The sequence below is a fragment of the Mercenaria mercenaria genome, unplaced genomic scaffold, assembly GCF_021730395.1.
Source record: "Mercenaria mercenaria strain notata unplaced genomic scaffold, MADL_Memer_1 contig_4738, whole genome shotgun sequence".
NCBI classification, from domain to species: domain Eukaryota; kingdom Metazoa; phylum Mollusca; class Bivalvia; order Venerida; family Veneridae; genus Mercenaria; species Mercenaria mercenaria.
The window spans coordinates 57,988-73,995 of record NW_026462989.1 but is presented as its reverse complement, the minus strand read 5'-3'; the positions used below and the strand labels follow the sequence as shown (position 1 = coordinate 73,995).

At 32.9% G+C, this 16,008-nt stretch overlaps 1 protein-coding gene across 1 annotated transcript in view; it reads left to right on the top strand.

Moving 5' to 3' along the window:
- The first annotated feature begins 29 nt into the window (after positions 1-29).
- The window catches only part of LOC128554129 (von Willebrand factor D and EGF domain-containing protein-like), a 28,354-nt gene continuing 12,375 nt past the window's right edge, over positions 30-16,008 (top strand). Inside the window, exons 1-12 of the mRNA XM_053535375.1 lie at positions 30-136; positions 3,232-3,453; positions 3,921-4,091; positions 4,682-4,708; positions 6,544-6,718; positions 9,143-9,245; positions 9,408-9,494; positions 11,124-11,363; positions 11,816-11,980; positions 12,474-12,556; positions 13,836-13,902; positions 15,120-15,311. Coding sequence (XP_053391350.1) covers positions 3,387-3,453; positions 3,921-4,091; positions 4,682-4,708; positions 6,544-6,718; positions 9,143-9,245; positions 9,408-9,494; positions 11,124-11,363; positions 11,816-11,980; positions 12,474-12,556; positions 13,836-13,902; positions 15,120-15,311 — 1,377 coding nt within the window. The 5' untranslated portion in view covers positions 30-136; positions 3,232-3,386. The remainder of the gene's footprint in view (positions 137-3,231; positions 3,454-3,920; positions 4,092-4,681; positions 4,709-6,543; positions 6,719-9,142; positions 9,246-9,407; positions 9,495-11,123; positions 11,364-11,815; positions 11,981-12,473; positions 12,557-13,835; positions 13,903-15,119; positions 15,312-16,008) is intronic.

The following is a 16,008-nucleotide window of genomic DNA, read 5'->3' as shown; positions in this document are numbered from 1 at the left end:
AGTCGTGTGACTATCAGTGATGGTGAAGAGAAAATGTTTTGTAACAGCCAGTTATTGAAATGTATTCCACAGAAAGAGTGAGCATATGAAATAAAAGGAATAAGAGAGATGTTTCTAAATGGGGACTAAAAGTGATGTGATTATCAGTGATTATATTTGATTGTAAATCAGAATATTACAGAATTATAACAACTCTACATTTGAAAATGCATATAGATATTGTACCATAGATATCCAAGTTTCATGTTTGTGATCCAATTTTATATAGTACAAATATAAAAGCATTAGAATAAGGTTTGGTGAGTTAAAGTGTATTTGATCTTTAAGACAACATTGATTTCATGAAATTGAGGACTGTGTTTTCATAGAGATGTGAGGAGCTATTATCCGGGTTTAATGTAATTGGGTATTGTAACTCATAACTTGTTCCACTTTCTTAATTTGGGGGCTGCAGTTTTTAAATAAGCTTAGAGTTAATAAATAGGCACAAAAGTATATACTACATACAATAATTTGACAAGTATAAAAGAATATACAAAAATATGAGTTGATTACATTTTAAATGTTGTGCTCAGACGATTATTTCAGGTATACAGTCATTTTATTACAATAATAATTCGGTATATAATATGAATGAAAACATACAGGAACATGAATTTAGTTAGTTGGAAAGAATCTGTTCAAAACTAAATGAAAATATCCTGACTTATTTCCAAAATGTATATAGATATATAAAGAAATGGCATTTAGGCATGTATTATCATCATCATCATCATCTTATATCAGTATCATGTGTTATTTGTTCAAGTACATAGACAGAAGTGGCATTTGCCAGCATGACTAATCAGTGTTTAAAATCATGTAGCATGAAGCATCTATAGCACACACAAACCAACATGCTATAATTATGGCTGTCAATAACATATTTTTTTCCATACAGGCATTACATTATAATATTCATAGTTTGAACATTTAAATACATTCAAATATATCTACCATCAAGTTCAACAAAGTTATATAGTATCTTGATATACATACCTTGGTATAATAATCATGTCTAAGAAAAGTAATGTAAATATGATTATATGCAACAAATATATACAGGTGCATAAAGTAATTAGCAATACTAATAATACCAAATGTTACCAAAACAAGTCAGCACTGATGTTAGTACTGCCATCAACAGCCATATAATATACTTGATATTATTAGCATGTATATTCAAACTTGTCACTTCAATCATGGATCATACATTCATATAAGCATAACTGCAAACTGTCATTCATATTAGCATAATTCTTAGCTATACTCGTATCAAATTTGCCTACATGAGATTGGTATTTATCCAAAAAGGTAAGAGCTGTGTAAATGTAGTATCATTTATGGCTTTTATGTTAAAATGTTTTTCATCATTTCAAAAAATATTATTTTTCTGACATTTTCACAATTGTTATTATAATCATCATGCATTTACTGTTTCCTATTGGTATCAAAAGTATCACTTGTCATGTAGGTTTGTTATATTTATTTTATTTTGAACATTTAAATAACTGCCAACAACAGTCATATTATAGATGACTTGATATTTTACCATGTATATTCACACTTGATACAAATTGAATCATGCAGTATAGATGCAACTGAAATTGATGGTCATTTAGTACTTATAATACCCATTGTTACCAAAATAAGTAAGCACTGAGGTTAATACTGAGGTTAATACTGCCATTAACAGTCATATATACACTTGATATTATTAGCATGTATATTCAAACTTGTCACTGCAATCATGGATTATACATTCAATATAAGTATACATGCAACTGTCATTCATATTGTTCATATTGTTATAACACTATGCTATACTCATATCAGGTTTACCTAAAATATAAATTAATATTTATTCAGAAAAGCATGACCTATGTAAATGAAGTATCATATATGTTTTTACATATTAAAATGTTGTTTGTTTATATCATTTCAAACACATTATTTTCCTGACATTTTCATAACTGTTATCAAAATCATCATCATGTCTGTACTGTTACCTATTAATATCAAGGGTATCAATTGCCAGCAGGCTCAATCGCTATTGAGGCATCCATGAAAATGTAGATAATATGTATTTTTCAATCACTATGTACATATTCCATACAGTATTTAAAATGTATGACCTTTTTTAAATCATATACACTAAATTACAAAAAGACAATAACAAACAAACAAACATAGAGAATGTTTATAATATTATTTCAGATTGAAATGTTCAAATGGGGTATTTGAAGATTTAAAATGTTACTTATTTCACATTCTGTCTCTTTTTCTTAATGAAAGATGTGTCCTTTTTGATTTTGTGATACTTTAAGTCTTCTTTCTGGTTGATTTTGATGGTTTCCTCTGCATGTGTAAGAATGTAAATTGATCCATTGAATGACCAACAACTTTTCACATTTGAGTTTTTGTCCCTCTTCAAGATTCTATCTTCATATGCCAGATCACTTTGAGCCTTTGAGCATAAATCTTTATTTAGATATATCTCATCTTTTTGTCTCTCAACACCTTTTTTCCTCTCAAGTACTCTACCTTTGCCTTTGTTGAGGTAAACTGCACTATTATGTCTCTTTCCTTGTCATTTTTCTTTTTACCAGTTCTTTGAGAGTTACCTTGGTTTGTTATCTCGGCCCCAGATTATTCATATTATTTATAAGATAATAGAGAAGTAATGTAGGTGTTGATTGGCTTTTTGATAGAAAGTTCACCTCAACCGTTACAGCATAATATTTGTATTATAGATAAAATAAAAAAGGATTAATAAAATAAGGCTATGAATGAGTTTTTAGTAATATCTGGATGCTAAATCTTCTAGAAAATGTCAAATCAACGTGTTGATAAGTGAGAACGTGACAATTTATCTATAATTTATTTAATTGAAAACTGATATTTCCTGCACAAACACTATTTGGGTAGGTTGCTGGGTATATAATTGCTGAACATGAGTACAATATCAATAATTCTTGAAAACAGAAATAAATTCACATTCACTTTCTAACTTTCTAACTCGTTCTTAACACAAATGATGTAATTCTCATAAAGTGTCGCCATCTTGAATTATTGCGCCATATTGACTTTGAGACTCCATCAAAAATTCAAATTAAGTTTATCAAACTATCATAAAGCACAGCGGTTTACTTGTAGAATTATTATTTAGTAAGTAAATATTTTACATTGCAGAAGGCGCATGTAGTGACAGCTTGTTACTACCAGAGCTTTCAAAAAGATCTAGAACATACATAGCAGATGGTATACGTGGCAGTGATCCCTATGTCGACGATAGATACTTGTTCCCCGGTTGGTACAGAGGAGTACTGAACAATCAACAGTATCTTATGCCGGACTTGAATTCAAAACCAAAGTATAAGCAGTGTGGAACTGTCCAGCCAATCTATCTAAAAGGTTAGTTTAATACTCATTGGAACATTTTGTTTAGTGCAATTTTTGTTTTATTTCCAAGCATCATTGGTGATCATATGGTAGATGGGGATTTTTTGTCTTATCAATATTCGCCCTGTATTGTAACGATAAAACGGACTAGGACATAATTCGAAACAATATTTTCAATATTCAATGATTGTATATGTATCAAAACTGAATCGGCAAATGTTGTAAACAGGTTTTATGAAAATCGTATTGTTAACTTTTTTCAACGTTCTTATATCTATTTTTATGTCTATTTTGCTCTGCTTAAAACATTTTACAAACTATAATATTAAAAGATCTAACTTAAGATTAGACACATGCGCGTTTGCATGAGGTTTCCCTATTATGTTGAAAATCATAGTTACACTGTTAAAAGATTTATCGAAACTATGAATGAAGATATTTTGCTGATTTTAAGAAACAAATTTCTAAATTTCCTACAGAATTGCACCCAGACGTAAACAGTTTGACCGAAACATCACAATCACTAGTTGCTTGTGAATTCTATCCCTTTGATAGCTGTCTTAACGAAATCAATATAGCCATTAGAAAATGTGGCGAAGAAATCCAGTACTATCTCAAGGGAACCAGCTCTAACTCAGCATTTTGTTTTGGTAAGTTGTAATGATTTACCATGGTATCTCTTCACTGAATAAACCGCAAACACATTCAACGTATTTTATGGCTAAAATTCAATCGTGTGTTACAAAAGTAAATTTGAAGGCAAAGCTTTTTATGATCAACTTAAGTGAAATATAAGTATGGATATACGTAATCATTAAAAGTCGCACTAATTTAAAATTGATTTTAATGCATCTTTATTTGTAATATTCGACGAAAATGAGAGACATTATTTGCACAGAACGGTATGCTTAAAGCATAGAACGTTATATAACATTATTAAGTGATCAATGTACATGTGTAGCTTGTACCTGTGATATTATTATGATAAAAACTGTATGTTTGTAAAGCAATTTAGAAACCAAAAATGTGTGTTATAAATTGTAAAAAGCACGTGTTTTCTATATAATGAAAACTGTATCAGAATTGATTCTTAACCCAGTTTTTGGTTGTTGAAAGCTTTCAATAAATTATTTCTTTAATTCATAAATATATAACAATGATTAAGTAAATGTAAGTTTTTATTTAACATTATTTGTTATGTAATTCCGTGAATAACACGATTTTGTCCTTAAACCTACAGATCCACCAGACTTGCTAAACGTCACAGGTGAGGCAATTTATATCGTTGATCTTAAAACCGTTGTTGATTCCGTATAGACATAAACGATTGGTATATCTTTGATTATTATATATGGTAATGATATCCGTCTGATATTTGCTTTTAGTTTGTGGGTTTGTGGGTGGCAGTATTCAAAAAAGAACTATTCGCTCTGTATGCATGAATGTGTAAACCTAAAATTGAAACAATAACTAAGAGGCTCGCAGAAAAGAGCAATTCATCTACTTGCCACATTGGCTTGATTTGACTACCAGTCTTGGAACATATTTGATTTATATTCACCTTTCCGCTTAAAGAAAAGTTTCACTTTCTAGATTATGTTTTTTTCACAAGGACTCTCCAGTGTTTAGAACTGGAAGTGATAGACATTTAGCGCATTTATTTGTGGTTAGATGAATAGCTCTTTTCTGCGGGTCTGTCGTTAATTGTTAGTAATTCGACTGAAGGTTAACACATCCAATCATACATTCCAGGTGAATAGTACTTTTTACAAGTAGAGCCAAACACAAACATAAAAACAGTAATGATTGATATAATATAATATCTTATGTATAATGATAGTAGTTATCGTCTCTTATTGTTAACTGAAACATATTTTCTGGTTAAACGTCGCGCCGACACAATTATATGTCATGTGGCGACTTTCCAGCTTTGATGGTAGAGTAAGACCCCAGGTGACCCCTCATGCATATATCATCACAAGCGGGCACCGACCTTCCGTTAAAGATAAAATGTAGTGGTAGATTTTCCGGAAGCACAGATCACCCTAAACACAACCATAGAGCCATGGATCGCAAATTAAGCCCACAGCAAAACGAAGCTGTAACGGAAAAATATTGTAGACGGGTTGCCTAAAAAATTCAACAACAAGTACATTATAGATATATGCAAAATACAGAAAATTGAGTTTTGGTGGTAAGGGGTAGATAAAAAGGTCGGATGTTGGGGGAAAGTGGAGCATGGAAGAATATTAAACAGGGAAAGCCATGTTCCTTAAACGTAGTATTCCTACAACGTCACACACGCACACGCACACGCACACACACACGCACGCTCACACTCACGCACGCACACATTAACTAACAGACAAGCAAGAAAAAGCATCACTGTTGGGCACCGCCCATAAAAACACGCACAGATACACATACATACTCACATAAGCAGGACAAAACAACAGTCGGGCACCGCCTAAGGACGGCCGGCGGACAAAATTTGTTGGGCATGATAACTTACTCATGGTCAAAGGAAAGAGGCCGCAACTGGAAGGAAGCGTAAATGCAAGAGAACGGGATGGGATGGTGCGATGGGGGTAATAGGGGTAGTTAGGTGAAAGAGGAAAGAAACGCTAACAACAAACAAGATAACATACAAAACACAAAGTACGAGACGGAAGAAAACAAGTTGAAAATAGGGGCATCGCCTTAGACGGTCAGTAACCTATAAAGAGGAAACTGGGGTTTTTAAACGCGTTAAGGGCATGCCAACCTCGCACTTACTCTTTTTTAACAAGATGGACAATACAGTGTAAATAAAATCACTCCCTCCTGTGAAAGGCTCTAACATAAGTGACAAAATAACAGATTATATATAGTAAATATAAAAATAGGGTCAATCTAAGGTATAAGTACACCTCCCATGAAGAATTCAATGCCCGAACATCAGTCATTCGCAGTCAGTGACAACCACTCGGTCACGGGTCATACAATTAATATACAATCATGTATATATAGTTATAAGAAGATTTAAAAAATATAACCTCATATTGTTTTTAAAATTATGCTGTATCAAGAACAGTCAAACTAATTAATCATTGTTACCAACAGATTTACCAACTGCTCCAACCGTTAATCTTGGAACATTGGCTGTTAAGCCGGACCTACGATTCAAAGAAACCGAAGCAAGTGGTGTCATTTCATTGCTACCTTTCCTAGTTTTCATATGTGAAGAGACAGGAGGAGACAACAAGGACGGACTGACCTTGTTTTACACTACGTACTGGTAAGGTTCGATTAATTCAAACGGTTTTCCTTAATTTGCTGTAATATCGCTTCATGTCTAGATGTACAGTCAAATAAGTATACATATTGTGATCTTATGAATTCAAACGTTTTCTATTCAGACGCAAATTGTGTCATCACTTGTGGTTTTGCATGTTTTTCCATGCCTGCAAATTTTGCAGGTGATGAAAAGTACCTATGCCTAAAATAAACTTTAAGCGAAGTTGTTTCATTTTCCCCATATATTTTATCAAGGATCATTTTTCTCGATAACAATAACTATTTCAGAAGATAATGTTTAACTTTTTTTTCAGATTGTGAACTTTGATGTAGTTATGTCCATATTTATAGATATACATTTATATCTAAAAGCATGCTCCTACTTGAAGACTGTATTCTAAGTTCAGATGTCTAGAACATAATTTTCCCTTAAACTTAAAAAGTTTACTTTAATGACACTTCTGAAACTACTTATATGAAACCTGACTTTTGTAAGGATAGTCATTACAATCTCAATTTGTTATGGTAAGATAATTAAAAATTTAATTAAAGACTATCCCAGACTATTTTGAGACACGCCGCAATATCTTTATCCCTTTACAGCTTTTCTCGTTGACTGTATCTTACGAAAGATGTGAAAGACTCAGTAATAGTTTGTTTGCTTCTTTTGGGTTTTCACCAGTGTTTTAGTTATGAAACGGCGAGCAGTTAATCGAACTATTGTTCCTTGATTCTGTACCAGTACAAAACTGTTATCTATGGTGGCTGATTTCTGCCAGTGTCGTTCTGTCATTCTGGCGCCCCCGCCATAACGAAAGAACGACGTTTTCCTCTTTTGGCGATGCCTCGTTCTGTCGTTCTTGCACCCCCGCCATAATGAAAGAACGACGTTTTCCTCTTTTGGCGTTGTTGCGTTCCCTCGTTCTGGCGCCCCGCCAAAACAATATAACGAAGAATGCAACGCGACAGAACGAAAGAACGACACTTATAAATGGCGCCCTAAAAACGTGGTCTTGACGTTCTGTCATTCTGGCGCCCCCGTCACAACGACGGAACCAAACAACGCCAAATGTGAAAATACCGTTCTGGCGTCACGGCGCGTTCCGGTAGAGCATGCGCGGTGTTGTCATAATTTTTGTATTTTTGCTTAAGCCCATTTCTATTGTTTTATAAATAGATAGATACACTTTCACACAGTTTTGTTTCAAGCTTAAGTTGAAAATAACAGCGACTTAGTAAAAAAAAAAGAAAAAAAAAAAAAAAAAAAATAGACATACTGATAAAAACGGTGGAAGTTTTTATCTAGTGTTGAATATGTATACGGTCAAATACTTATAACATCTTTGCCATATTTTTACTCAAAACATAAGTTAATATTTTTTTATTTAATGCATTCATTCTAGCTTTGATGGAAAAGAATAATATCAGAAAAGATGTGGTTTTATCCACTCCCTTTGTGAACTACATGTTTAAATAAGACGAAAAACTGGGTCATCAACTAACAGCAAACAAAATGAACCTTAAGATTCAATTTTCAAAATGACATTAAATTATATACATATCAAAAACTTGATGAAATCGGCTAAGACCACAACAACAGCCCCTTAAATATGTCCAAAAAAAAAAAGATTTTTTTTTTCGTCGTATGTTTCCGCCACACTCCGTGAAAATAGAAAGTTGCCGAATATGAATATACGGTACGGGTATGATATGGGGATTAGGAACAACCCAAATGGCGGTCTCCACTAAAAGGGAGTAACTCTGAGTTATTCTGCCGAAACACTGACAACACTGCGCATGCTCTGCCGGAACGCGCCAGAACGCCAGAACGATATTTTCACATTTGGCGTTGTTTCGTTCCGTCGTTGTGGCGGGGGCACCAGAACGACAGAACGGCAAGACGACGTTTTTTAGGGCGCCGTTTATAAGTGTCGTTCTTTCGTTCTGTCACGTTGCATTCTTCGTTATATCGTTCGGCGCCAAAAGAGGAAAACGTCGTTCTTTCCGCCAGAACGACAGAACGACACTGGCAGGAATCAGCCACTATAGTTATCCGTTAGTAACTGCCAACTTTCCCACATAAATCCCCACATCGGACGTGTTGTATCATAGTTGTGAACTGCATAGATTGTAATACTTTAGATATTAACAATATTCAGACGACTGTTTGTTATATTGTTAATATCTTTTTATATAATCATATACCATCTCTAAAGATGTTGAACAAACTATATTCCGACCGAGGTAATACTAATATTTTTCGTTTATTACTATTATGTTAATATAATGGTTTCAAAGCAAATGCTATAATGTTGATATAATTACACAATTATTGTAACTTGTTCCTTTTATGACAAACAAACTTTAGCTTAATATTTTCATGTTAACTTGATTTACAAAACTAGTCAATTTTCCATCCTTTCAGGTATATTGATGACAAACTCTTATTTACGCTAGACAATTCAAGTGGACTGAGCATATTAACAGAAGATAGTCTCATATCAAATGATTTTAGTCTCGGCATAATGGTACGTATACCTTTTATCTTACGCAGGAACTAACTTTATACGCATTTATTGGCATGACTGTTATAACTAAATACAAAATAAGTCAAAATCGTTGGTTAATGTAGATCTGTTAAATTTTTTTATTGTTGATCGTTGATAATAAACTACCTCTTGCAATCATAGGTTCGATGTGGTGCAAAACTTGCAAGAGATTCAACTGGTCTGAAAACGAATCTAACTAGGAGTGAAAATTTCTTCGCAGGAATTAAGGTAGGACATTAATTAGTATGCCATTAAGTCATGATGATATATCACAATGAATATGATCACACAAAACCGAATAGTTTTGAACAAATGAGATAACACTACACATGATCTTCATAAATTACTAGAAATAGCTTATAACATTGAGTTTACTTATTCTTCTTATATCAAAGAATCAAAGATGCAATAAATATTCTGTTCGACGTTTATTTAAATGTATATGTCAATCGAAGAAATACTTATTTTGATATTGTTGGGTTTAAATAAAATCTGGAAAGTAGATCCCTCGGAAGCACCGAAAACAATACAAACAGTGAAAATTGCAGACTCGGTTTGATTGAGTCTGTTCATGAGCAGTAATGGAAAATGCAACACTGCCCACGCCCCCTAGCACCGGCTTAAAGTCACAGTTTAAGTCATATGGCGACTATAAAATATATGTTCAAACAGTATCAAAAGTTTAATTATAAACCGAACACTTTCGGCTTTTAAAAAGCCTTTTTAAAGCGAAGCATAAATCAAAACATTACAATAACGGCATACTGAATTCCGCCTGTATAGTTCGATATATATATATATATATATATATATATATATATATATATATATATATATATATATATATATGCTTACTGAACATACCGATCATAAGAATTCCATAAGATCTGGTTAATTGATAACAGATGTCAAGCATCTGTTTTCGTCATTGGAAGTAGTTATCTACAAATAGCACACTTCTGATTTGTTATCGCATATTCTACCGGAAGAGCAACATGTGTTATTTTTTGAAAGTAGAAAATAGCGGTTTTATGAAAATAGAGAGTGTTTGAGTGGTTACCCTGTATTTTTCCCGAAGAAGCAGCGGGAAAAGAAAATGTATGATATGATGTTAATTGAAAACTATGTTTGATTACCTGAAGTGATAAATTAAGATTTATATCTACTTAAGGGCCGTCGGAGAATATATTATTCTTAAAATATCATTCCCTGCAGGCACACGACATCATTTCAACGTTGATATATGGTTTATTTAGGTCATGGCATTAAACAACGTTCATTCAACGTAGATTCAACGCCGAGCAGTCAACGATGTGATATTGTCGAAAGACGACGTTGTTTCAATCAGATCAGCCTTATTTCAACGTTAGAACAACGTCATGTTTCGACAATATCTCATCGTTGACTCTGTTTTTATTAAACCGCTATTTTCTATTTTCAAAAAATACCACATGTTGCAATATTTATTGTAAAATATATGTTTCGATAAACTGCATCTACAAGTTTTGCATATATGCAGAATGATTATGGCAAAAACGGTATTAAATAAAGTGCGAGAACGTATTTTTATACCAGTTAGTACACAAAATAGATACAATGATACGGAGCTATTAAGAAACTTCATGTTGCAAGACAGCATAGGAAACAAGTTTAACCATTTCTAATATTTTTTCTTTCCATTATTAATGTTGATATATTTATCTCAATGAAATGTCATCAGAAAGTAAGACAATGAATTATGCTTTATTAACAAGAAAAATCGTTTTAATTAGATAAAGATTTTAAGAGGTATATTTCAGATGTTCAATGACTTATTAAGAACGTTAATATAAAAAGTTAGAACGTATGCGATTACAGCTTAGTGAAACATCAGTAACTATGTCAAGAAATGAACAAAGAACAATAACATTCACACCGACGATTCCATACGGTTGTTATGCAGTTCAAGGCGATATACCAACAGGCAAATGCAAGACAAAAGTACACATGACTGTTCCAGAGCCTGATACATGTGAGCTTTCTGACACTAATTCAGGCAGCCAAAATATTTTGAACTACCACACCAGTCAACAGGCAATTTGTGGCTTTGAAATTGAGGTATATATGTGTTGTTTTATTTTATTCTAATATGTTGTACCTCCATTTAATGTTATCAAGTTAACAGCACATTTAAATTTCTCTGATGCACTGATAATAACAAATATTTCTGTAAGAAATGTTTCGAAGAGCCTTGTATAATATAAACTATTATAACTTCCCTTTGATTTGAAACTAAATTACCACCTTTAAACTTGTTAGATATACAAATAAAATGCTTTATTCTTTTTAATATGTGATTTTGTTCACCGTCGAACCGACTCAGTTATAAGTCAAATTGCGAATTTCAAGCATGACACCAGGTTCTCCTCCGTGCATTATTTCATCACAGGCGGGCTAGAACCAACTACATTTTAATACTCGTACATGCTACTAAGCAATACAATAAAGTGCTTTGAATCTGGACAATAACCTTTCCATTTATGTTTGGTTTTTCTGGCACTTTTTGGTAGGGCTGTTATCCAGGCGATTGCAGTACACCAATGAGAACAGCTTCTATGAATATCACTACGAGATTCCTTAGTAACGATGACCCAGACTCGTATAGACTTCGAATGGTGACTCAAAACGCAATGACACACAAAATTTGGAAAGGCTATAGTCTCGATGAAGTCGTGGTAACATAGTATTTCTGTCATTCATGTATTTAAATATTTATATATCTCTGTGTAAACATTAATTGCCGAAATAGTAACAGTCATTTACTAATTATTGTTAAGAAAGGACTTAACCATCTTTTTGATTTGAATTCTAAGACACAATAAGTTAACTGTTCAACGTAATACAACAGTTACGATTACATACGTAAATCCAAAACGTATCATCTTGTAAAAGAAGAAATACACATCCTAGGTGTTTGTCACTATTTCAGATTGAAACAAAAGAAAAACATACTAGAACAATGTTTCGTTTTCTTTTTTGCTTTATACTAACATAATTATATATTATACACCAGCATACACCAGGAAATAAGTGTTTTGTTTAGAACTAATATCTGCCAAGGATTTGTGATATTCCAGAGTTTGCAAACAGGGTTTTACTAATAAAGATTGGTTTAAACAAGTTGTAAAATAACTGAATCATATACACTGCATTGTAATTAATTTCTAGGTAAACATCAAGGACGACATCAGTTTTGAAAATAAAGTGTGTTTCTCTCATGTGGATCCTCATATGCAAACAGCGGATGGAAAGTAATTATTCTATTACTCAATGTATTATAAAGTTTCATCATAATTAACATTATACAATTATCGACTTTTTCATAGGTTGATATCAGGATTTTTCAACCCGAAAAGAGTTATATTCACCGAGCCTTAATAAAGAAATAAGGAAATAAATATAAATTTAGATCAAATCAGGTTGATATTGGTTTTCCAAGCACCTACTTCGATCTGTTTTTATTTTCTTACTATTTATAACCCAGGATAAGTTGATATGATATGTACTCATTACTTTTCGAACCGTTTCTAGCCAATCAGAGAAACAATAGAATATAGTCATGTAATAAATCTTGATATCTAATGATATATTTATAAAACATCCGCTTTGATCATGCATTCAGTATTTTATACCTACTAGAATATATAATACGTTTAAGCAACGGTAATATGCCATTTTCATCATACATATGTATGTATAAACTAAATAGTTAGAAACGACGGATTAATATTACATCATCCTTCATCATATGCATATGTTACCAGGTAAGTAAAGATATATAGATTATGCTTGTCTGAAGTTCCTAAATATGAGTCGGAATTTAATCTCTAATAATTCTACTTAACTTTACTTTGTGCCCACCAGTATTTGATGAATATAAAGCATAAAGGTAAATTTTATTCTGCTACTATAGTTCTCTATTTTTATAAACAAGTTAATATGAATACAAATCTTACGGTTTCGATATGCTTGTATCAGAAATAATTAAGTTGGCGATACATTGTTGTCATTAAAACGTTTTTGTAAAATGTCATTTACCTGTCAACGATAATAATTGTACTTCTTGGTAACATATGGCTTCTTATTACATACTCGTTTCTATTCCCCGTTAAGTTACACTGGCACCGAAAACGTCAATATTTTTCCATACACTGACGCCTGAATTTCATATCGGGTGCGTGACGTAATTCAGTGTGTGTTGTTGCACTATTTTTTTCTATTTAGTTCAGTATTGTCAATCCTATTCAGGCTATTGAACATATTTATGATATTTACATAATATTTATACGTGTAGATGCGTATGTAATAAAAAGGTTATTATCTTTGCATCGGAAAATATGCACTCGTTCTTCAGCGGAAGAATATTGCGCTCCTAAAGTCGCGCAATATTTCCGCTGAAGAACTAGTGCATACTTCCCGATACAAAGCTAATAACCTATAATTATAAGCTCTTTTGCAAATGCAAACAAGTTGATAAAATACTTAAAATTTTAGACAATTCCTAAATTCCTAAAATTGATATTTCTTTAGGCCATATGAAAACAACGATTTCCCTGGAGAATTCATCTTATATATGAATACAGAATACAGTATCATGGTAAGTAGTTTTGTATCATACACTTGAAGTGAGAAAGTGAGATAAAGCCTATAGCTAAAGGATAACTTTGGGTTATTCTAAACAAACCGGATAAAACACCAACATTTCTATAACTGCACGCATTGTTGATAAGTTTTTAAGGGGTCCCCAAATGTGTGTCTGAGCAAAAGGTCTCGTTTAACAATTTGCTCTCGAGGGCTTTTTTAAACACAAGGCACCGACTTCCAAAGTATTTATGTCACATTTATGGTTTAGAATTATAAAACTATTTCATAATTACATCTTTTCATATGTTGAAATATTTGTTTATACACCGCTACCAAAAAGGTTGTTCAGATTCTGTAGGCAAGTTCAGATACGGCATGTAATACTAGGATTGCTTTAGAAGTATCGCCTTGTTTGGATGAAGGGACACAAATCTATATCACGATGATTGAAGCGAGAAATAAAACTTGGTTCTACCCTGGAACTGATTTGTCGGATTTGTTGACGAAGGACTCCTTGCCAAATTAATATTGGTAATTGGTACGCGGTGCACTGAAATCTGAAGTGGTGAAATATTTAAAAAAAATACTGTTCAGGGTCCTCTTCAATTTACGGAGCATGTGCAAAACTTTGGAATAAAGTCTGCTGTACTGTATATGGCTGTTTTGTATCTGACTGTTGTAAGTTGTCTGACTTGCTGGGTTTTGAGAAGGATCTCACACAAATGAGTCTTAATTACTGACAAGTCTCGCAAGTGTTCTGTATAACATGGTACTTCGATATTGTACGTCAGCTCCTTAGGTTCCAGTATAGGATTCCAACTGAACTAGTGCCTTATAGTACCCTACTGGTTGAAAACCACTTTCGGGGACTATATGAATGCGCTTTTCCGTTCATCATTACGTCATTCCGTCCGTCCGTCCGCAATTTCGTGTCCGGTCCATAACTCTGTCATCCGTTAAGGGATTTTAATATAACATAGCATAAATGTTTCCCATAATGTAACGACAAACCATGCGCAAAACCCGGACCACTAGCTTAAAGGTCAAGGTCACAATTGGAGGTCAAAGGTCAACAGGGTTTTTTTCTGTCCGGCCCATAACTATGCTATCCATGAAGGGATCATATTGCGAATTAGAGTGCTCATCGCCTTTGTATCAATATATGCTAAATGATGTTTTCTTTTTATTTCGTTTTTCTTCAGATGTCATATTGTTAACATTTTGTTTTAGGTTCAGGAAAAAACAATATCGTGTTTCTCTGACGATGATGGCAGACCCTTCTGTACGTGTGCAGTAGCTGTACGAGCTGGCGGCGATATTTTCCTAATAAATTTGTGTAATGATTTAAAATTCATAGGAATGACATCATGTAAAGATAATGGTGCATTGGTTATCCGGCAGCAGGACGAGTTTAATTACCAGGTATGTTATACATAAAATAAGATAAAAAATATAGTTCATATTCATAGCTATAATGTAATACCTCAAACGTAACTACTGGACAAAAAATAAAAATAAAAACAAATTTTTAAAAAGGCTTACCTCAGGATTTAGACTTAAATAATTTATTCTTTGTAATAGCAGTTTGGTCATACTTTGAACATTTGATCATGCGGTTTTGTTTCTGAACTATTTTTTTAAAATGCTAAATGAAAAAGAGCATCGAACCCGGGTTGCTCCGGCAATACAAACTGTCCTATCATCTTGACCATTACACCATAGAAGGCAGTTTACCTTCATTACCCTATGACAAACGCTTTACTATTTTGAATACATAACTTATTTCTATGTGTTGGCATAACATAAGATATGTTAGTAACTAATATCCAAAGCCTTCATAAGAACTTAAGAAAGAATTTACTTAGAAAATATTCAAGACCTCCGAACGGTTTGTCGTTTGATTTATCATGGTTTAGAGTTCAGATGCGCTGAATTGAACATTCAGAGCATTAACATATGAACGGTTACTGTGGCGAATTAGATGATAAGCCACAAGACCATTGATTGTTTTCATTCTTACATGTTCATTGAAATATTTTAATAAAAATACGCTTGTATAACTTTTTCATTTATCCGAGTAGTAATAAACTGGACACAAAGCGGCAATTTACTATCATGA